Below are 23,436 nucleotides of genomic sequence, written 5' to 3' on the forward strand. Positions count from 1 at the left end.
CAAATCTGGGTCTCAAGATGAGGCCCATGTTTAGCTTCTGTCATCCCAGCCAGAAACCAAGGGTCCCTAGTATGTACTAGACAAGGAGAATACGGAAGTGAGAGCCAGCTCTGCCCCAGGGAGCGCTGTGTCCAGTTTTCCAAGGTTTGCATGTATTTGTCTAGCAAATATTCCTAGATGATTTTGAATTGGAAAAAAAAAAAATCAGTCCCAAAGCCCATGGATATTTTCAGAGATAGTCAACCTCTTCAGTTTCCAAAATCAGCAGATTGGGTAAACTGAGACCTCTCAACACTGCTGACCAAACAGCATTTTGTTTTAGATCAAGAGAAATTTGAAACATTCTAAAGTGTCATTAAATGTATGTAAAAGGTGTTTGAAAATCCTTTCTAGTGTCATAAAAACCCATCTTGATAAAGTGTGAAGGTGGTGATGGAATTTTCAAAGGATTTAAGAGATTGATTTTAAAAAGAGGCAAGTCTTTTAATATTAAAATTCATATTCATTCGTTAAAAAAACATTTCATAAGCAATCCAAGTGTCTGTCCATAGATGAATAGATAAAGAAGATGTGGTCTGATATACAGTGGGGCATTCCTCAGCCATAAAAGAAAGGTCGGGACCCTGCCATATGCAACCACATGGATGGACCTGGCAGGCATGATGCTCAGTGAAATAAGTCAGAGAACAACAAATACCATATGATTTTTACTTACATGTGGAATCTAAAAAAATAAAACAAATGAATAAACAGGCAAAAAGCAGAAACAGACCCATAAATACAGAGAGCAAACGGAAGGTTGCCAGGGGGAGGAGGAGATCGGGATGGGCAAAATGGGCAAATGGGACTGGGGGATCCAGGCTCCCCCTTCGGGAAGGAACCGGTCATGGGGATGAAAGGCACCACCCAAGGCATATAGTCACTGGTGTTATCCTAGTGTGGTGGCAGCTGGCGGCGGCACTGTGGTGAGCCTAGCATCGGGCACAGCATTGCTGAATCGGTGTGTGGTGTGCTTGAAACCAGGCTAACATCCTGTGTCCACTGGACTCCATTTAAGAAGAAAAGCCACGTGTCACGGTGATTGCTGATGACTGGGGGACACTCAGCTTCTCCTTTCTCCCCTGCTGCTCCTCCAGCATAGTGAGGGAGAAGGTGCATCAAAAACTATTTCTGCAAGAAGTTATAAACCATTCTCTGTCTAAAAAATACTTGATAGTGAACGACCAAGGCTGCCCTTTAGAGCTGGGCCTGTTGCTAAAACTACGTACCTCATCAGATGAGAGCCTGATCCCAGCTCCCTTCAGTTACCCAAGAAAGGCTCCTGTTTGCAGTGAGCCCTACCTATGGCAGAAGGTGAACTTCAGATCCTGCCTCTAAGTCATGGATTAAAGCAATAGTATTGTTTAAGTTTACAGAGTCTGGTTTGGGATTGAGGAAGACTAATCATAGACCTCAAATCTGGAGCAGAGTAGAAAGGAATCCATCAGGGTTTGAGTCTTGACTCAGCATCTCCCTGGCTATGGGGCCTTGGCAAGTTACTTGAAATCTTGAAGCCTCAGTTCCTCTGTCTATAAATAGATGAAGACGTTCTTACTCGGAGGGGTAAGTAGAATAAAAACCACATATAGCAATATGGATCACAACCATAACATTAAATGAAGCCACGCACAAAGCTTGCATATTATATGAATGCATATATGCACGAAAATAGACAAAGGAGTCTACACTGTTGGAAATCAGGATGACGGGCACTGTCGAGTATGGGAGCCGGGACTGGAAGGGTACACTTAGAGGTTTATGAATGCTGGAAGTGTTCTGGGTTTTGATCTGGGTTTTGGTCTCACATGTTTAATTCATAAAAATTAATCACGCTGTGCACTTGTTTAAAAAGAGGGAGAATAAGTAGGGCAAGCCTGTAGCAGTGGTTCAAATGTTCCTTATCTCCAGAAGTTCCTCTTTCTGTTCTAGAGGTCACACCATTCTTTTTTGTCTATATTGCAAGAAACACTGGACCCGACATGCTAGACCCAATATTTTGCATTACTTGAATTGCTAACTGGATTATACTCTCACTTATGTCAAGTTCGTTGTAGCCATAAAGATTTCCCAAATTAACTGGAGATCAGAGAGAAAAGGACAACAGGTAATGTAGCTGCTGAGTTGGTCTCCGTTTCTTTCTTTTTTTTTTTTTTCCCAAAGATTTTTTATTCCTTTATTTGACAGAGAGAGGTCACAGGTAGGCAGAGAGAGAAGGGGAAAGCAGGCTCCCCACCAAGCAGAGAGCCCGATGTGGGGCTCAATCCCAGGACCCTGAGATCATGACCTGAGCCAAAGGCAGAGGCTTAACCCACTGAGGCTTAACCCAGGCGCCCCATGGGTCTCTGTTTCAAAGCTTCTCATTTTGAGGGTCCAGATACTATTTCAGAACAAAGAAATATCCCCACAGTGGCTGACTTGAATGGTTGAGGAGTCAAAATGGGATTATTCCCTCTCTCAAGTCACTTCTAAACGTTACCTTTCCTATAAACCCCAACAAAGCTTCCATTTGTATGGAGTTCTGAAGTTTTAGGTGAATTTCAGACTCTTTTTAAAGAGATAGATAGATGGATAGATAGAGGTTATAGTCAGTGACTCAAAAAGCAAAGTGGTCTTATGTCCTTAAGTATCTCCCCTTTTCTTTCTTTCTTTTTTTTTTTTTTTTAAGATTTTTATTTATTTATTTGACAGACAGGGATCATAAGTAGGCAGAGACACAGGCAGAGAGAAGGAAGCAGGCCCCCGACCGAGCAGAGAGCCCGATGTGGGGCTCGATCCCAGGACCCTGAGATCATGACCTGAGCTGAAGGCAGAGGATTAACCCACTGAGCCACCCAGGTGCCCCAGTATCTCCCCCTTTCAAAGATTGTCTTGCCAAATTGCTGGACTTGGAGTTTCTTCTAGCCTTTTTGGTCTTTGTCCATAGATGACTTAGCAACCATCCTTTCAGAAGGCATTTGGGGAGCTTTGTAATTCATGGAATTCTAATAAGTAACCTTCTTAAAGGAGAGAATGCGGGTCCCCTGCTCTGCCCTCATTGGACAGTAGAAATCCCTGAGAACACTAGTGATTTATTTAGAGGTTTCCTGGTTTAAAAAAAAGTGATTGCCTCTTCAGCTTCCTAATATAAGGGAATGATATGCCATCCTGTGACTCACATCAGTATAATTTCACTGAATGGTGTAGAGTGCTGATCAGATCATGGGCAAGATCTGTGAATACCAGCAAATTAAACATCTCTGCTTGCAGGGATGGCGAACAGGAGGGGAAATGGCCATCAACTCATGGTGCTCTTTTTAGCAATTCTTATCTGGATGAAATTGCTTCTCCTCCCTTAGATGTAAAATGCAGAGGTTACTGCATTATACATAAGGGTAGAGAACTGAAAATTTTTCCATCAAAAACCACGAATCAATAAATCTTATGATCTCACTACTGGTGCTTATAATTGAGCTAAATCGTCTTAAAATGGGCACTGTTCCTCGGGTTCTTTGAAGCATGCTCACTGTTTCTTTGAGTAACATTGGGGACTGACCTCCATTTACAGGGACACAGAGGCAGGACTCATAAATACTAATATCTGTACCGAGTTCACCAGAGCAGGGCTGTCTCACCCAGGCCTGTAGATGCTCAGTGCATGATTTAACTCAACGAGAAAAGGAGCTCTTGGCTGGGCCCGCCAGCTTTCCCAGTGACCACAAGCCTCCTCTGTGTTACAAAAGCTGTGGAACACTGGAGGTTGTTGATTACCGTTTGTCCGTGTCTGTTTCTTAGAAGGCAAATCTCTGCATTTTGTACAAAATGCTGCCAAGTCGGCTTCAGACAGAATTGGGGTCTTCTGAGCAGTCACTGTTTTTGTCACTTTGTTGTGTATCTTCTACCAAGTTAGTTCACAATGCTAACAAGTAGACATCTGACACATGATTCATGATGATGTTAGAGATGAAAAATGATAACATCCAGCCCTCAGCAGGTACTCACTGCATGCTTAGTACTCCGCTATGCATTTTATGTGTAACATTTCTCTCCTTGCCTCTCAACAATCCAGGGAGTGAATTTCTCTTTTGTCCCTTTTTATAGATAGGGAAACTAAGACCAAGTGAAGGTAACCAGATTGCTCCAGGACGTCTAGTTAAAAATAGAGGGGTTGGAATTTAGTCCCGAGCAGTCAGACTGCACTGTGGTGGGAAGGACCCTGCAGTCACCTTGCCGGGTAGCCCCTCCTCATACATGAGCCCCCCAGAAGCTGTGAAACAGAGACTTGCCTGTGCACTACACTCTGGTTCCAGGTAGGCCTGGAAGCTTCTCCTGATGCCCTCCCAACACCTTTGCCCTGACATCCCCGGACATCCTGGGGAGTGGACTGCGTCTCCTACCACCCAGCAGAAGCCTGTCTACATCTTCTCCAAGGACTTAATAAATATAACTACAGACTGAAACCACTTCTAAGACCCTTTGAGGAATGCCTGCGGAGGATCCTGGGGGCTGCAGAGAGAAGTAATAGATCACGTGACACAATCAAAAACTACAGAAACCTAGAAGCGAATTTAAAAGTAGTCAATAGCAGGGGATTGGAAGACAGAGCTTCGTCGGTGCCACCCTGGGGACAAGGACTGCAGAGTCAGTCAGTGCCACCCTGCAGAGGCCTTGTCCCCAGGGTGGCACTGACTGAAAGCCCAGACGTGACAAATGGTGTCGTTTGTGACTGACACCAAATAGGTTACTGTCTCCAGAACAGCACAGATTAATTCACACTTGAGAACTTTCCAAAGAAATTAACCCCTGGGATTAAGGACAGTAGAGTGTTCAGAGCCTGAAATGAAGCAATTTAAGGCCTTCTTCAGAGAGTGGGGCGGCTTTGGTGATACCAGAAACACTGAGGTTGAAGGATTTTAAATACCCACATTAGGCCTGATTACAAATTGGGTGCTATTGTGGTACGGTTAGAACCAGGGCCCTCTGCTGGTCCTGGAAAGCCAGAAATTAAGGGGACCCGTGTGAGAACTTTGTAGTCATGTCTGTGGTGACAGCAGAGTCCTGTAGAGTTGACGAGTTTGGGCCAGATCCTCTTCTTTTTTCTTTGCGGATCGCATGAGCTCTGCACATACCTGTCTGGGTTTGGGCAGGAGCACACGGGCTGGCCAGATGCTAGAGGGGATGACAGTGATGGGGGGTGTGGGGACAGAGGGTGGGAGCCCCAAGTGCAAGATTTGCTGCCCCATGGGCTGGCTTCATGACCTTATGTGTGTCCCTAATGCTCTCTGACCATTAGCTCACTCATCTGTAAACTTGGGGTCACAAAATTGGCAGTGAGAGTGGGCTGACTGACCTACGCCACCTTAAAAGGACTCTCTGAGCCCGAGAGTGATCGTTGCTCCTTGATGTGAGCTGTCGGCTTCAGTACGTGGCGCTTCCTTCGGCTCAGCCCCGTTCTCCCCGGATGCCCTGTGAGCAAGTCTAGAGTACATGCGTGTGGGCTGCTCATTTCAAAAACTGGACCCCATGAGCCTTTGGTCTGCAGCTTTATGTCCCTCCCTCCATGGGAATGTTCATTCTCAGGCTTTCTCTTGTAGACACGGTGACTCCCTTTGGGATTCTGAGCACTCTTGCAGCTTCCATGGGCTCATGGCCCGTGGCCCGCACTCAACATGCCACGTCGAGCCTGCCTCCGACTCTGCCCACAGCTCTCCCTCAAGGCTCCCTGCCTGCTGGGACGGGTGTCACGTACTAGCCTGCACTCACCAGTGCAGTGAAGAACCGTCTTATTGTGAAAACAACTGTCAAAGGGAAAGCTGGGTTTGGAGCTCATCATATACAACAGATTTAAGCAATAACTAATGGTAATTGGATTCATGAGTTTCACTGTAACTTCTTTTTTTAAAAAAGATTTGTTTCTTTTAGAGAACAAGAGAAGGGGAAGGGCAGAGGGGGAAGGAGAAAGAAGCAGACTGCCCACTAAGCACAGAGCCAGAAGCAGAGCTCGACCTCATGACCCTGAGATCATGACTTGAGCCAAAGTCAAGAGTCGGACACTTAACTGACTGAGCAACCCAGGCACCACTTTATGTAATTTCAAGGCATTTGCCTCTTTGTAAAAAATTCCTTTTCAGATACATAAGCCCAAACCATATCCAGTTAAACTTCAGTCTTAATAGTATTCATAAACTCCTTACGGTGAAAGTCTTAACAAGCCCGATCTATGTTTGAGTGCCATCCTTAACGAAGGTTGATGAATCAATGTAGGTTATGCTGTTCCAAAAACCCTTGGAGCGGAGTGTAGCCAGCAGGAGTGAGCACGGGGCCAGGCCTGCCCAGCCCACGTGTGGGTTCCTAGGCAGGAATGGCTGCAGTGGGGGGTGTACTTCTCCCATGGTCTCAAAAAGAAAGAACCAAACAGGGGTACGTGTTGGGGAAGAAACAAAATGAAAGAGGAGTTACCTTTTGCCTGCCTTTTGAAATTGCTCGTCATATTACCACTGAAGTTCTAGTGGTGGACTGAGCAGACTGGTTTTTTTTTTTTTTTCATCAATTTTTTTTTTTTTTTAATCCATCGTAACCAACATACAACATTGTGTAAACCTAAGGCATGTACGTGCTGCTTTATTACATTTGTATATTGTGGTATGATTGCCTCAGGGGCGTCAGTGAGCCCTTGTACATGGCACACACTTCTCAGCTCCTTTTTTGTGTTGAAAACAGTTGATTGGGTCTCCTAGCAACCTTGAAGTTTGTAATATCGTATTCTTGACTATAGTCACGATGTGCATTCGATCTCCAGGTCTTACTTACTTGCGCCCTTCAACAGCAGCTCCCCAGCCCCTCCTCCCCTGGCCCCGGGGAAATGCCATTCCACTCTCTGCTTTCCCAGGCTCGGTTTCTCCAGTTCCACGGGGAGGTGATGTCCTGCACTGTTCGTCCTCCCTTGTGAGAAGGCTGCTTAGTTTCCTGGGCTTTCTCTAACATTTTTTTCACTGTAGTGTTTCTTAACAATCATTCTATCCATTCCCATGACCTGGGAACATCTTGGAAAAGGCACCGCTCTTGGAGAATGAACAGAAACCCTTTTCAGGAACGATGTCCATGGTCCTTCATATAATTTTTAGATGTGACACCTGCATTTTTTCTGCCTTCCCAGTTAATGGTCATTGTGGTAACTGGGCCCCTGTTCTGTGGCCCCTGGTGCTCAGTGGCACGTGTGTGTCTCAAGCAGACTTGATTCCTTCTGGCTGGGGTGGGCGTCAGGGGCTGCAGGAGGCCACTGGGCAGAGGGAGAAAGAGGAGGGAGGACCGAAGGCTGATGAAGAAACCCCAAACCACATACTTGGAGGGGAAGTTAGAAACAGCAAGTTCTGGGCGTAAAATAATAAATCAGCCCTGGGGACCTTGTAGACATGAGATGATGTAAATTACAAAGAATGATGGGGGAGGGGGAGTGAGGATTTTTGTTAAGAATCTTCAAAATGAGTGGATTAGATTTGTAGACTGGACCACACTAAAAGTATTTACTTGATGTTGAAATTAAGTATTGACAGCTGAGGTTGAAATATGTTTGTTATATTTCTGCTTCGTGCTAAAATAAAGATGACACCCAAGCCATCAGTCTTTCTTCCCTCTTGAAATCCTTGGAAACAATGCCCTGTAAATGTCAGAAGGATGGATGGGCAGTCTTTGATTTTTCCCTTGTGCTTTCTCCCAACAGGGACCAGCGGGCCAAGCCCCCCGCCCTACGGGTTCCGTCTCTCAGCAGAAGAAGAAATGAGAAGGCAGCGGCTTCGCAGATTTGACCACCAGTGAGGGGCCCGCTTGCGGGATTACGACCCGTGTGGTTCTTTCCCCGAGCCTGCCTCTGCACCGAAGCCCAGTGCAGCCTCCTCTGCCATGGGCCTCACTCCGCCATCCCGGGGACCCCGTGGGTCTCCGCGCACAGCCATGTTGACTTGTCTGGAGAGCAGCCTTCTGGGTACAGCTCCCAGCTGTCCGGGGAGCGGCCCTTCTCCTGGCTCCTGCTCCCCGACAGGTAGAAGCGCAGTTCCACCTCGCAGCGACCCACCTCCACACGCCTCTCTCTCTCTCTCTCTCTCTCTCTCTCTCGGGCTGCTCGCACAATGGTGCCTCGGCCTCGTTCGGTCCCTAAAGACCGTGACTTTCACGGGCCTGGAAGATCGGGCCCCCCATCATGGCCAGCATGCCCCACGCTCGACCTGGCAGGAAGCGCGAAGCCATCCCTGGGCCTCCTGACACGCTGCCATGGTGACCTCCTGGGAACAGAGGTGGCCACCGTAAGGGGGTGTTGTTCTGGTCACCCCCCCACCCAGGCGCCTCAGTTCCTTGTGCCCTTATGCCTGGATGGCATTGACCTCGTCCCCCCTTGGCTCTTACGTGACTCTGCCTTTATAGAATGTTTGGCTAGAAAAGCTTGGGTAAGACCTCAGGTGGGGAAACCAGCCACACACTCTGCTCGATGTCAGGTGGCATCAGCATTCTGGGCTTGCAGCAGCCCCGCCCACCAGCTGAGGACAGGGTAGGTTCCCAGAGCTCTGACCTGTGTTATGAAGCAGCAGGAGCTATAGGCAGAGGGAGGCAAAGTTGTCTGCTGGGCTGGTCATGGAGAAGTCCCTCCGGAGGAGGTATTTCTTTCTCCTAAAAGGTGCCTTTTAAACGGCCCTGGTAACAGCCATGTGTCCTGTCCGGGCCCAGGACCACTGCAGCATCAGAGACCATGGGCCGCCCATGTTACTCCTGGTGCTTGTATTCCATGAATAAAAGGACAAAGATACCTCTGTCGTCTTACTGTCGCTGAGATATTTGTGTTTAAAGAGCGTTGGAAAGAGAAAAGGATCCTCCTACTTTCATTTATACGCCTAGCATTTATATATAGTTTTGTGATAACAGAAGTAATATATATGCCTCTGTGTGCACAAAGCAAACAGATACGCCCATATGTTAACAGAGGTTATCTTTGGGGTTAGAGCACATAGGATTTTGCTTTCTGGTTTTTATTGCAGTTTTTTCAAATGTGTGTATTTGTGTGTATGTGTACTGCTTTTGGAATCAGGAAGACTGATTTATGTGATAATAAAGCAAGAACTATATAATCGGGAAAATACACTTCATAAGTACTATGTCTCCACTGAGAAAATTCACAATATAAAAATACAAATAAATACACGTGCAGTGTTAAAATCAGCCATACTGTCACCACTTATACGTACCCAAGAGTAACAGTTTGGGGGCACGGCTTTCTCAGTTTTTCTTTGTACACGTTTGATAAACTTGGAGCATAACAGCCCTGTGGTTTTGTATCTGTTTCCTTTTCCAGATTGATCTGGGAAAGGCCCTAAGCTAAGAGAAGCCCCAGGTCCTGGGGGTATCCTGACCTCCATGAGGGTGCCTGGGCTCCACGGGTTCCTTTATAACCCCTGTGCATCTGCTTGCACCGTGTTTATAACGTGCGTTGTGTTTCTGAGTCTGGTAGCCTTAAACATGTTAAAATGTTCAAGTTAAGTGTCATTTCTCTCGCTCCTAAACTCCACGGATTTGACTCCCATTCTTCCGACACATTGGAAGGGCCATTCTTTGAGAGCACCCATGTCCTGCCCTGTCACTGTTTGTGCACCAGTACACAAAAGTGTGCCTTCTGCCCAGGGAGCGTGAACTGTTCATGGCTCAGGGACAGGGACTGTGTCTTGTCTTTGTGCACTGTCCCTCTCTCCCCCCGCCACCACCCAAGGGCTAACCCTGGCTCCTGGGAGGCACTCCCTGAATGTTTTCCCACCAAACTGTTCTTCAATGATCTTCAAGTCCAACCACTGTATCTAGAAGCATTTTTTTTTTCCTGCTTTTGAGTCTGGGGGTCGTAGCTCTCTGTTCTTACGCAAGTACATGCAAGGACACTGGAATTGGATTTCGTGTGGTATCAGTACTACAAGAGGCGCTCCTTCTTTATGAACATCAGTCAGCGTCAGAGATGTGGGAAAGGTCGTCTTAGTTACAAACCCAAACCGGGTATCTTAGTGCAACAATGGAGATGTTCTGGACATCACTGATTGCTTTGCTGTCGATCGGCTGGCCTGTGACCAATGCTTATTATTTTCAGCATCCATCCTATTTTTTTTTCCCCTGCAATAACGAATCCTCAAAGTTATGTCAACAAACTGGAATTGGGAGGAGAAAGACAAAACACGTATATTAGACAAATTACCTTTAATAAGCATCTAGGGCTGTTTTTGTTTTTTTTTTTTTTTTTAAATTTGGTTGGTAGTTTGGTTAATAGCAAATTCCTGACTGCCTACTAAGCATCCGGTTGCCAAACTGATGGTGGTCAACCCCCTCAGGAGACCTCTCGATTCAGAATCTTTCTGAAGATGAGGCAATGGTTACCGCGGCTTCCTTGTAAGGACCCTGCGCACACACTGCCAGGGATTCCAAAGTCCTCCGTTGCTAGTTCGAGCTCCTCCCACTGCCCCCCCCATCCTTCGAAACCACGTGCCTGCAGTGAGTGGCAGGGTTTGGTGGGAGCAGGCCCAGCCTACGTCGCAGATCCCCGTGCTGCCTCTGGAGGAAGGGGTATACAAGAGGTGAGACCTGCCACCCTGAACAGCCCGTAAGACAGAGAGGGTGGGACAGCGCTGCCTCCTCGTACCCTGGCTTCGTGCCTCGAGAGGCTCAGTATTCCGTAAAGAATTGTGTTCAGTTGGTCATTTTTATCAGACCTTGTATAGACAGCTCTTCCTTTCCCCTCTCGTGGGATATTGCAATCCTTACCCGGTTTTTGGTTTTGGGGTTGGGTTTGGGTGTGGGTGTTTGCCCCACTCTTGCACGTTAGAGCCACAGAGTATCTACCTAGAGGACCTTAACATCTGTCAGTTCGTTCCTCTCCTTGATACTTGAAATACCTCTTCCCTCAGCTCTACCAGATACCACAACCAGAAGGATCTACTGCTCTTGTTGGCTGTTGGTCATTCCACAGCCTTTTGGAATCGCTGTGGGAGAATGTCTTTTCTCTCTAGATTGTAAACTTCATGAGGCAGGGACCATGACCGTTTCTGTGTATCTCCTCACTATACCTCAAACAATGCTCTGTCTGGAATGTCGGAACCAATAAATGCCTGTGGACTGAAACAGAGAGAAGCTCATTGGTACCATCACCAGTGGCATATACAAAGATAGGTGTGTTGCTAAACCACTGTTGTGGTTTTTTGGTGCTTTCTTGAATCACATCAGGGAAGGAATAACTTGAAGGAAAGATTTGCCTGTAGAAAGAATTTCAGACTTTTGTATCCCTGAGGACTCCGTGTGTATACCACCAAATCCAGTCAGTATGCTTTGTAGGAATGCTTTTGATGTGTCCATACAAACGTGGTTTTTTGTTTTTTGTTTGTTTTTTGTTTCTTGTTTTTTGTTTTTTCCTTCTGTTACATTTAAGGGTAGAGAGTGATCTTGACATCTTGTTCAGATGACAGAAATGAACTGGCAGATTTGAATGTATGATTTATGCTTTAATCAATGAAAACTAGAACATGGCTGGTAGAAATTAAATTGGATAGTGATATATATTGGTGCTTGGGAAGAGAATGGGATGATCAAAAGCGGTAGTATTGTGTGGCTTTAAGAGGCTTTTGGAATCTGGGGCACTCACAAGCAGAACCTGAGAAACAGAGCCCTGCCACATAGCTCCCTATAAACCCAGCGGATGCGGGTCCCTTTTCTAAGCGTTGGAATAAGCCGCTCACCCGCTGGCCGGGCTTCCTGCCAGGAAGTGGTGAAGTTGCTGCTCTCCTTTTATTCCTTCCTGAATACCCAGTGTCGTGTCTGGAGGGAGGTGCTACAAGCAAGAACAAATCAAAGGAAAGTCTGTGACTTCATAGATTCTTGGTATTTATTTGAGGCCCTTAAAAGTTACTGTCTGATTTTAACCTTGAGATGTGTTCTCTTTGTAAGATCCCTCCATCAATAATTTAAAAATATCCTGCACATCCTTAGTAGTAGCAGATGGTCCTTAAAACAACTGAACAAGTTCTTGAGGATCTCATTAAAGAATAGCACGAAGGCCAAATTTCCAGCGGCTTGGGAGTGTGAGCTCTGGGCCAGCATGTCCAGCATCACCTAGAACTTGCTGGAAATTCGGACTCCTGCCTCTACACCATAGGAATCATAATCTGCATTTTAACAGGTCCCACATGTGCATGAATGGATAAAGAAGATGTGGTATCTGTTTACAATGGGATATTATCCAGTCATGAGAAAGAAGGAAATCCTGCCATTTGTGACAACATGGATGGACCTTGAGGACATTATGCTAAGTGAAGTAAGACGGACGAAGACAAATACTGTATGATCTCCTCTATGTGTGGAATATTTTTTAAAAAATACTATTTATTTATTTGTCAGAGAGAAAGAGAGCACAAGCAGGGGGAGCAGAAGGCAGAGGGAGAAGCAGGCTTCCTAGGGAGCCCAATGTGGGATTCAATCCCAGGACCCTGGGATCATGATCTGAACCAAAGGTAGATGTTTAACCAACTGAGCCACCTGTGGCTGAGCCATCTCCACACTGAGGTAGTTTCTAGTCACCAAAATCCTTCTCAAATTTCAGTGCGCACAAATGCATTTGGGGATGACCATCGGGGGCGTCAGGGGGGCTCAGTGGGTTAACCATCAGACTCTGGTTTCGGCTCAGGTGGTGATCTCGGGGTCCTGGGATCCAGCCTCTGTCAGGCTCCGTGCTCAGTGTGGAGTCACTTGTCCCTCTCCCTTTGCCCTCCTCCCCGACTCCCCCTCTCTCAAATAAATAAAACTGCTAAAAAAAAAAAAAAAAAAAAAAAAAAAATCATCCATTATCTGGTAGGATTGTGAGAAGCATCCTGTCAGAGAACCAGGCCACCCCTGTTTTCATTTGGGATCCCGAAGCTGGGAGGGTTGAGGTGAGGGATCCGGGATCAGCAGGCAATGTCTGGCAGCACCATCTGCCATTCCGGTCTCAAGGAGCAGGAAAGAGCGGGCTTGATCTCAGCAGAAGGAAGTTTGAAGGGAAGAACTTACTTGCAGCCACACACCGCTCCCCTCTTTCACACAAGGTGGCAATCACAAGTCCTTGTGAGCGGCAGCTGTGGGGGTCAGAACTAGAACGGCTTGAGACACCATAGATGTGCAAGGTGCTAGTGACTCCTTATGGTGACAGCAGCATCGACAGTGGGTCCGACCTGCCCACGTGGTCACGGAGGATCCCCGTGTATTGTGTGTACTGTAAAGCAGATGGGCTACTTGGCAACCAAAGCTTTTTATTCACTTTCAATGTTCTTCCTTTTTCCAAAGAGATGAAAATGATGACTGGTTGAGAATTGCAGTGTTAGCTGATAAAGAACCCTAGGTATTTATCATTGAGGATGCAAGCCCAGATAGTGCATGACAGGAAGTGCCTTGCTGGCAAACAGGAGAATGAAAATAGCTAAGCTGGCTGGTGCCACAGTGACCCAGCCTCCAGGGAAAGACCTCCAGATATTCCTTTATCCAACTCAGAAATGTTCTCCTGAATGGCTGACCTGGAATAGACATCAAGGGGCTCTGGAGGCCCGGCTGGTTTTCAGAGGACCCGAGATACAGCAGGCCTTTTGGATACCCCCCAGATCACTTTGTCCTCAGAGGTTCCCCACCTTCCTCCCCGCCAAGGGCAGTTGAAGACCATCTCCACACTGAGCTGGGCAGGCTGTGGGAGGATGTGTGACCTGGGACTTTGCAGTGAGAGCAACAGTTCACAGTGACATCTGCATGAGACCCTTTACTAGCAAACCTACAAATGCGAAAGCTTCTGGGAGGTGATGGTTTAATGGAAAAGAGCACAATCTTTAGTGACAGACCAGGGTTCACGTTCCACTGGGTGCTGATTGTGGAACCTACTTATTCTCCCTAAATGAGTCTTCTTGTCTATAAAATAGAGTTGGGAGGTTGAGGAGGAGCACATACAACAGGGTTAATATAGTTCTTGTCATTTAGTAGGTGCCCAAGAAATGCTAAATACTTTTCTTTCTCTATCAGGTGAGAGGTTGGACCAAATACTCCTACTTAGAAAGAGGAACTCTATGAAAAGTTATTGACTACCAATGCCTAACACCTAACTTCTAGTTAATATAGTTATCAGTGATAGCACCCGGCATTTTTTTCTCTTTGTAGTTGTATCCCTAACTTTTAATCCTCAGGACAAACCTATGAAGCAGATGGTCTAATTCTCCTTCAACTAATGGGACAACTGAGGTCCCATGCGGACGGGTCCACAGGGTCCCCCACCTAGTTCCAGTTGCCCATGGAACTCAACAGGGGCTGATGTTGACCCTTTGGCCTGAGACCCTGATTATCCTATTACTGTGTGCTGGCCAGCACTTCCCAGAGCCTCAGAATTCTATCTTCTCCTCAAAAGGGGCACTTTCTACACTCTGCCCATCTTCTTTTCCCCTATAGTCTACACCTTGACCATCTAACCCATTCTCCCCTCTAAGCCAGCTCCTAAATGGGCCGCAGTAAGAGTGAGGTACATCAGAAAGTAAGCTTACTTCGGCTTGAAAGAAAATAAATGCACCAGATAAAACACAGTTGTTTTTGGAGGTCATCACAGAATTTTATATATGTAATGAACAATATTATAACTTGGAATACAACAAAGATTGAAATGACAATCACAGACCAGGTATCTTGCAAATGTTACATGGCTGAAAATCTTTATATTTTACAACCATGGGATAGAGAAAGAGATGCAATTTATTGGACACGTCTCACATTTTTTCCTATGAATCATTAAATATTTAAGCACCATAAAATTCAAGCATTTCACATGGATGTGGCAGCCAGCCTCGATGGTTTAAAATGCATTATGCAGAGTCTCTGGCAGATAATAACTGTGACAATTGCAGAGTACTGATTTTTAATGTCAATTGTTTTGTTCCCTGCAGAACTTCCTGATAATGTCCCTGTAGGAAATTGTGATTCTGTGTGTGTGTGGAGAGGGGGGGTGGTTACAGTAACTTTGAGAACTGAAATAAAATAACATTCCTAAAGACATAAAAATTGACCAGATATAAATAATTCTAATCAGTTATTTATATGCCCTGTAAGAACCCTAATATAATTCTACTATGGAAAAAAAAAAAAAAGAAATGTTTTCTCATGTTAGATTGTTTTAAATAGAAGATGTGACCAGAGTATATGCACAACGACTGCTATGTGTTAGACATATAATCTAACTGAGTTTTCGATGGAAGAGTAGGTATTAGGTCCCATTTTATAAATGAGGAAATTGGGGTTTAGAGAGGAGGTGTAACTCACCCCGGGTGGTACAGTGGGGCAGTGATAGAGCCGGCTTCAAACCAGCTCCAGAATCCACGTTTTCTCACTGTTCCTGAAGTCGTAACAAATAAAAGTAAAACTTACCAGATTTGTTGGATGAGCTGATAGAAACAAATCTAAGGTGATTTCCTGGATCCCATAGAGCTGGCTTCCTTTATTATAATCTACAAGAGGCTCAGAATCAAATCTAGTAAAATCCAGTTTTGGACCTTTTGTTGACTATTTTTCTAAGCACCGAAAACTTGTATACAAACTTTGTCGATGGGATCTTGACTGGGAAGATCTCACATGATGGGAGAGTACAGGTTATGGCCTGAGTTAAGTCTTGTCCCATTTCAATGAAGAGCCTTCTCTCAACCAAACCTCAGGGATCTTATCATTTCTGAAATTTTAGTGGAAAAGCAAGCTGAATTTCAGGGGGGTAATGAATGCAGCTTATTAGTGGGCTTTCTGACCGTCACTGCAAAGAGGAGACCGTGGGTGTGTAGATCTGTGGGTGCATTCATGTACTTTGAAACAAGAAATGACTTATACTTGTTACCATTTTGTCCGCGAGAACCCTACATGCACAGATCTAACTCCTAATGATGCTTACTGAAATTAAGCATGAAATTAAGTATCTAACTCCTAATGATACTTAATGATAATTCACTGAAAGCAGAATTATCAATAATGGGCTCAGCTCTGTGTAGGCCCTGGGCATACAGTTGAGTGAAGCTTCGCCCTGCCCTCAAGAGGCTTGCATTGGAGCAAGTGCCTGGAGGAAGTACGAGGACACCTTACAGGAGCGAGGCGGGAGCACGGGAGAGCGGCCAGGCCCATCTGTTGTCCTGGGAGTGGAGGAAGGGAGTCCGAGTCTCCCGGGGGGAAATTCACACCCACTCCCCACTCTCTGCTCCAGCTCCTTCAGTCTGTAAAGAAGCAGTTGTGTCCCCGGTAAAGGTCCTGGAACTGGGACGTCACTGGGAGAAAGAGCAGGAGCCGGGTCACAGAGCTGGGAACATGTCTCTGGGATGCGTGCACAGGTGAGCTGCGTGCAGCCTGTCACCCCATGGGAAGTCACTTGGACTGTACAGCCACAGGAGTCATCGAGCAATTTTTAAGGCAAAGGAAAAAAAAAAATCAGGTTTGCATCTTGGAGAGATGAATGGGATTTGACAAGTAGAGGCATCAGCTGGGAGCTGTTTACCATATCAAGAGTACGGGGGAAAGAAAAATGCTGCAAGGAGACACTGTAAGGCCAGAGGGGAAGGCAGCCATCCACCGGAAGTGGCCTCTTAAGTTTTGGTCTGGGAGATACGGGAGGACAAGGAATGAGCGACCCACCACTGGCAGCATGGAGGCCTGGGTACCAGGACACCTGCATGGACATGGATGGGCTCCACTGACCTGAGCATGATGTTTCCAGGAGGAAACATCCTGTCCTCCCCGGGGGACCCAGAGCAGTCCCCACTGGACAGTCTAGATGCTTTCCAACCAGCAAGGTGGGGGAGAGGCTTCCTAGGAAGGAATATTGACAAGGATCCTCACCAGTCATGGATTAGCCAGCATAAAGGTTTGTTCATCTTTCACAGAAAAAGGACATTTCAAAGTACTGATATTTAAGGTGGTGAAGAAAACAGTCTTCTAATCTGAGGAGTTATCTGTCCCACTGTTTTCTCTTTAGGGCAACAATTATGCAACATTTAGAGAGGGGATCTTGCAATGCCAGTATTTTGAACAGTCTCAAACACAATCCCAGGCTCACCATGGAGTAAATTGCACACTTAATTCAGCCTGTGTTTTAAGATGTATTTGGGAAGCTTACTAAGATAATATTCTAATACGGGTAAAATACTTCACCACACAAAGCACGTCTCCAATGTCCTATTTCTCACCCTTATCTCTTCCCAGACCAAATTCATGAATGAACAAGATGAGATTGTAGAAAGCTTGACGTTTGGTAAAATGTAATAAAACTTGGGAAACGGAAAATTGTAATTATAAACAAGGTTGAAATCAGCTTAAATTTCAGGTGCTCAGAAATACTTAACATGCCATAGCACGATTAAAAACAATCAATAAATGGGTCAAATGAACCATGAAATACTCTGCTTTCATCTTAAAATGTACATTTTTTTCCTTTTTACTGGAAAGTTTTAAAATAAATTGCCATCCTGGGAGTAGCCCATAGCTAGACTCATTTGAAATATGTTCTACATATAAGAGCTCATTGCTAATCAATGTTTGGCAAGGAAAACATCTCTTATAAACAAAATTTTAATTGAGTTTTTCTCCTCTCAATTATTTTTAAGTGCATTGAAACTAAGCACAGAAATGAGTATCACTTGCTCATGAGAAATCTCTTTATTTTTCTTCTAAAATGACATGTTTTTAAATGAGGAAGGCAGGTTTCCTCTAATTTATTTCCAACAAGCTTTCTGATTTTTTGGATTAGATTGCTGAATCCCTACTAGAATAGGAAATGTATCCTTTCCTATTCAGAAAACTACTCATACTAAATTGATATATCTTCTGAACTTTTATAGAAAATATTAATTCCAAATGTCAAACGGCTGCCTAGGTAGAATACTGACAAAAAATAGAAGAATGTTTTTAAAATTGGAAAAACGGGATGTTTCTGTAAAAACCAATAATAGGCACATAAAATTCAAATTGCAGGTTTTGGGGGGTTTTTTGTTTTGCTTTTTTTCTAAAATAGCACCATATCTTCCTGGCCGGGTCACCATGACTTACATGAATCTTCTTACCTAAGTTTAATTAAGCTGGCCCTTAATTTTCTCCCAAGTGCATAATGATAGCTCTGTCACTTCCCGGTATGAAATGCCATTATGTTTTGGAGGAAAAGCGTCCTTGGCGGGCTGCAAGGCAGCTCTGCAGGGCTCCTGGGGAGGGGAGCAGGATGCTTTGTGTAGCTGGTGTGTCTGAGCGAAGCCCCATGTGGCTTCAGTCCCATTAGCACGCACACACCAAAGACTCACTGGACCCCGACTGGGCAAATGCCGTCTGTTTGGAAGTTCACGGCAATGGGGAGCCCATTTTTGTGAATCACTGCCTTAATATTCATTAATAGCTCTTAGGCTCTTAATCCCTTATTGAATATATTTTTTTCCATAAATGCTACTTTTCAAAAGAGTTGCCAAAGTAGGCATTTCCATTCTCTGAAAAATGCAGAAGAGAACACGTTTTATGTTCATCTGTGATGTGTTTATGCTAATGCAGCATCTCTGGAATGCAGAGACTGTGGTCCTTCCTGGCATAATGATTCATTCTGCTTTGAAATGAACTGTTACCGCTCTCTGTGTGGATTTTTTTTTCCTTTTCTCTCTTTCTTTTTCTTTTTTCTTTTCTTTTTTTTTTTTTTTAGCATCTCCTTGGGTCACGGTTTTACAATTATTTAAAGTGCATGGGAAAACAGATTACAGAGGAAATCATTTTGAGAGGTTGGAAATCTCCACTTTCTAGTTTCATTTGTTGGCCTATTTATTTTTTTCTCCTATAAAATCCATCCAGAAGCCCACCCTATTATAGAGTAATTGACATCAATTGTTTGAGATGCTATAACCAATGAGCGAAGTTTTCAGTAATGTAATTTGTAATCTGGCCTTTATCATCTCTTTGCCTTCCTGTGAATTAGCATCGTTTTAAATAAAGCCAGCTCTTCCATCATCCTCAAAAACATAAGAATATCTGGGTTTCATCTAAATTGGTAGGTGCAAATAAATCCGTAAGAGGAACATTTGCTTAATCTCGTCCTGAACAAAGGAAGGGATGAGAGGAAGGTGGGGATAACCTCAGGGAAAGGAAGGGGCCGCTGAAACTGGGGTCTGAAATGAGCACCATGAATGTCTCAGCGCAGCCTGGGCACCCCCAGGGCCCCCAGGCAGTTTCCCCAGGTGACATGCTGGCGAGCTGCGGCTTCTCTAGCTGTACTTCATGCACACCTGGCACCTGCTGATCCTCTGGCGCTGGGCCTGGCTCTCCTTTAAGGTGTCCGGCGTCGGTGCAGAGGAAAACTGCAAGTCGGCTCTTACGGTCGTCAGCCAGAAGCTATACTTGTTGGCAAAAAAGTGGCAAGTTCCCTGGCGGCCTTGGCATTCGAGGAACGGCGCGGCTCGGAAATCTTCCAGGCAGCTGCCAGGGGACATGAGGGCCTGCCCTCCTCCCTGGTCCCCAGCCCCCGTGTGCTGCCAGGACAACAAGCCAGAGTTAGGGCTCAGACAACGGGCGAACGACCCCAGACCCAGCCCGCGCCACGCGAAAGGCTCCCAGGAGGGGCGAACTAGGTAGGCTCCGCAGGGGAAGGGAGGCGGGGGCCTGCGACTGTGCACACAACATGAAACCACTTTCTCTGAGGGTTGAAGCCAACGTCTACACCCTCGCAAAATCATAAAACAAACAAACGAAAAACGTCAGTAAGGAAGGTGGCCCTACATCTCACCAGGCTGGGGTTTGGGAATATGTTCACGACCCCTGTCCTAGCGCTGTCTGTCCGTCCCGCGGAGCTCAGGGCATCCCGGGGCGGAAGCAGTGGGCGTGCAGGGGCTCACCATCAGGAACGAGTACCCGATCCACAGGCTCCTCCAGGTCCGCGGGCACGGGGGGATGGACTGGTCCTGGCTGTGCAGCGCCACCACCGGCGCCGGGGCCTCGCACACCGCACAGCGGCTGATGTACGGGCGGATCTCCTCCTCCGACAGCGGGGTCATGGGCAGCGGGGCGGCGCTCGCCAGCCAGTAGGACCGGTCGTTCCTCCGGCCGTAGTGGCACACTTGGTGGATATTGCAGTAGGCGAAGGGCAGCGTGCTGAACACGGGAAGGCAAGACCCTGCCAGCCCTTGGGAAGGAAGGCGAGGCCATGTGGTGGGCGAGGTGCGGGGCCTGCTGTACGCCGGGACCGTCCGCGCAGGTGCCATTCGCGGACGCGCAGTCCGCCGCTCACACAGATGCACCTGCCGAAGCCCATTTCTGTGGCGGGGACGGCAGGCTGCGGCCCTGGCCAATTCTGCCACCTCCCTGGTCCCGGGGCCAGCCCCCATTCACTCATTCTCTCCTCATTCCCGCCCGAACCGAGCAATGCACCCGCTGCTGGAGGGGTGCGGTTAGTCCCGCTGGGTCTCCACAAAGCTCACGCCCTGGTTTGCTTGGGGAGAAGGCTGAGCATTTGGACAGTGAACACACAGCATGGCCAGCCCTAGGAGTGAGAAGGAAAGAGCACCGGGACTCCAGAGGGGATGACCGGTAGAATGATCTATGCTAGGACCTCTGTGTCTCTCCATCTGGGCTTCGAGGGAGAAGTCAGACCAAGGGTGCAGGTTTTGTCTGTCTTGTAAGGAGCTTAGATTTTATCCCGCAGCTCTGCAGAGCTTTGTGGGGAGGCTCTGGCTAGGGTGGTGGAAGACGGATGGAACAGAGGCCAGGCACGGAGGAGACCGGCAACAGAAGGGTGAGGAGAAGAGAATGGAGCCAAGATACTGAACATGAACTTCCTCCCCCAGCCCAACGCACCCCCGGCCCTCAAATGGGAAGGGCCATGGCTAAGCCCACCGAGAATGACCATAAGTAGCCACCACCCTAGGCCTGTACTCCTGGACCACCCTTGATGACAGCAGGGATCCTAGCCCAGGGAGGGCAGTGACAAGGTCCCCCCCCCATCAGTGCCCCCTGCTGTTGTGTCCTGCACCCACCACCCAGCCACCGTGATCTGGGAAATACCGTGTTCGCCAGCACCTGGGAACTTAAACTCCTCACTGGAAACCAGTCCCTGCAGCTTACAGATCTACTACTGAAAACAGACAAGTGGGACGCCTGAGTGGCTCAGGTGGTTAAGCGTCTGACTCTTGCTTTCAGCTCAGGTCAGGGTCTTGGGGTCCTGGGATGGACCCCATGTCAGGCTCCTGGCTCGGCAGGGAGCCTGCTTGAGTTTCTCTCCCTTGGCCCCTCACCTTAGTCCTGTGTGCTCCTGCACACGCAAGCACAAATAAATAAATAAAAATTAAAAAAAAAAAAAAAAGAAAGAAAGAAAATAAGCAGCACTAAGCAATAACTCCCCAAATCACGTTGTGTGATTTAGAAAACCAGCTGGAGCAGGGCGGGGAGCGGCCGCCGGCCCCTGCCGTCTGGTCTAACCCCCCCGGCTGCCGGGGACACACCCTTTGACATGTAAACACAGGGACTGACCGTGTCCTGATTAAATAATGTACATTTGGAGGTAACAACTACACTTTATATATCTATAAGAGTTAAATTTAACCTGCTGAGGAAGGATCATTTTTTAGAAATGAGTAAGTCACCAGGTGGTAACTATTGTAGCCAGAATGCACATCTCCCACGGGGTCACTCGTGGGAATGCCCTGGGAATAAGTGTGGTTGTTTCAAATGAAAAAACTCTGCAGGAGAGGAGGGATCGCTGCAGACACTGATGCATTTGTAAGATTAACCCAAAAGCTGTACTCCGCTTTTTGGGGAGTGACCCCGCGCTCCACACCTACCAAGGTCTTGACTGTGCGCCTTCTCCTGTCCTTCCAGGTATAAGAGGCTGTAGCCCGTCCAGAGCTGGGGCATGCCCGCAGGGCAGGCGGGTTCTCTGTCCGTCTGACTGTGGAGAACCAGGAGGAAGCCGCTGAGGTATCCAGGCCCAAACCCTTTGGGCCCAGGGTCCCCAGTGGGCCCAGGAGGGCCTGGAGGAATAAAGAAAAAAAATGAAGGCAGGTCAGGGGGTTTGTTTTAACAAACACATGCACCACTTGAACCTTATTTTTGGAGGCAGGGAGGGGGAAGGAAGGCCTAGTTCTGGCATTGTTGCTGGCAGGTGGAAATGAAGAGCTCTCCACAATGCGAGCGGGGTCTGTCTCCCGTGCATCTTCAAGGGGCTGACCCATTGAAGGAGGCCCAAGGCTGCCTCTAACTGCCAAGAGCAAAGGTGAAACAAAAAGCTGTTTATTTTTTTAAAAACTCATTTCTGGAAGACTAGTAGAGTCTCCCCATCTATGCTGTAAACCAGAAGTTACAATGCAGGAGCTTGTGCACTGGACTGGGGTCACTCTCTTGTCTCGTTTGACCTGTCCAGACTGCACCGGAGGGGATCTTGGACTTGGAAAGCCGAGCGTAGGCAGCACGGAGCCCTCCCCTCTACACGCCGCAATTGGCTGAAGCTGACTTTCAGGCTGCATTTTGTTACAGACGTCCTCAGCCCCCGTCACTCCTTCTCCTCACCCACCTGGAGAGCCTCTGCGGCCCCTCTGGCCACCATATGACCTGGCACGTTATATTTCAAGTGACTATTCTGTCCTGTCTTATCTCTGTCCACACCCAATGGCTACTCCCTGATATTTTTTCTTAAGCAGGAGCCTTGTATTCTATATAAATGCAGCAGTATGATGAAGCAAACTCAGAAAACAGAGGCCAAGTGACTTGGCCCGTCATGGAGGGTGAGAACACCTCGCCACCCCACCTTCCTCACGGCCTCTCGGTGGCGATCACACACAACGCCAGGCTTGCCTTGGGAAAGGCAACAGCTAAAAGAGCTCCGAGTAGTGGTTTGGGGAAATACTAAATGGGGGAGAGGACCTTGGCTCATCTTTGCGATGGTCGAGGGTGGCTCAGAACGTGGGGGAAGTCATCCTGTTCCACGCCTGCTGCTTCTGCCTCCCTAATACTTGGTGAGTCCACATCTAAGGCAAATGCTTCTAATAGGAGCGGTTTGGAAAGCCGCCCGAGAGACCAGGGATCTCGTACACAGTCTCAGATCTACGGTGTCCACGGAAAGAAGAAGAGCTGAAAATTTTTACCTGGTGCTCCAGGGCAGCCGGCTTCTCCCGCGTCCCCTTTGCTTCCAGGAGGCCCAGGGGGTCCTGGGAGGCCATCCTTGCCCCACCTGCCCTCCGGCCCAGACTCTCCTTTGCACCCTGCACGAGAATTCACGATGCCAGCGGTGAGAACACTAGGACCCCTGCTAGCACTCCGGGCCCGGGGCTCCCCCTTTGCACCCTGCACGAGAATTCACGATGCCAGCGGTGAGAACACTAGGACCCCTGCTAGCACTCCGGGCCCGGGGCTCCCCCTTTG

General features: G+C 47.3%; 2 protein-coding genes across 9 annotated transcripts in view; one reads left to right on the forward strand and one right to left on the reverse strand.

Annotated features, from left to right (window-relative positions):
* Positions 1–9,322, forward strand: part of RHBDD1 (rhomboid domain containing 1) — a 123,841-nt gene extending 114,519 nt beyond the window's left edge. The window contains exon 8 of one of the 2 annotated variants that reach the window (XM_059393609.1): positions 7,736–7,821. Coding sequence is in view for 1 of the 2 variants with exons in the window: in XM_059393607.1 (XP_059249590.1) it covers positions 7,736–7,830 (95 nt within the window). In the remaining variant the exon portion in view is untranslated. Of the gene's footprint in view, positions 1–7,735 lie in introns of both variants that reach the window. The other variant, XM_059393607.1, reaches the window with a different exon arrangement.
* Positions 9,323–14,619: 5,297 nt separating this feature from the next.
* The window catches only part of COL4A4 (collagen type IV alpha 4 chain), a 124,075-nt gene continuing 115,258 nt past the window's right edge, over positions 14,620–23,436 (reverse strand). For 5 of the 7 annotated variants that reach the window (XM_059393614.1, XM_059393612.1, XM_059393611.1 and 2 more), the window contains 4 exons: positions 23,160–23,276; positions 21,861–22,049; positions 19,920–20,206; positions 14,620–19,556 (listed from right to left, as the gene is read on the reverse strand). In XM_059393614.1, the coding sequence (XP_059249597.1) occupies positions 19,293–19,556; positions 19,920–20,206; positions 21,861–22,049; positions 23,160–23,276 (857 nt within the window). In that variant the 3' untranslated portion in view covers positions 14,620–19,292. The other 2 variants (XM_059393616.1, XM_059393617.1) reach the window with 2 other exon arrangements.

Source organism: Mustela nigripes, chromosome 3 (genome assembly GCF_022355385.1).
Source record: "Mustela nigripes isolate SB6536 chromosome 3, MUSNIG.SB6536, whole genome shotgun sequence".
Classification (NCBI taxonomy): Eukaryota; Metazoa; Chordata; class Mammalia; order Carnivora; family Mustelidae; genus Mustela; species Mustela nigripes.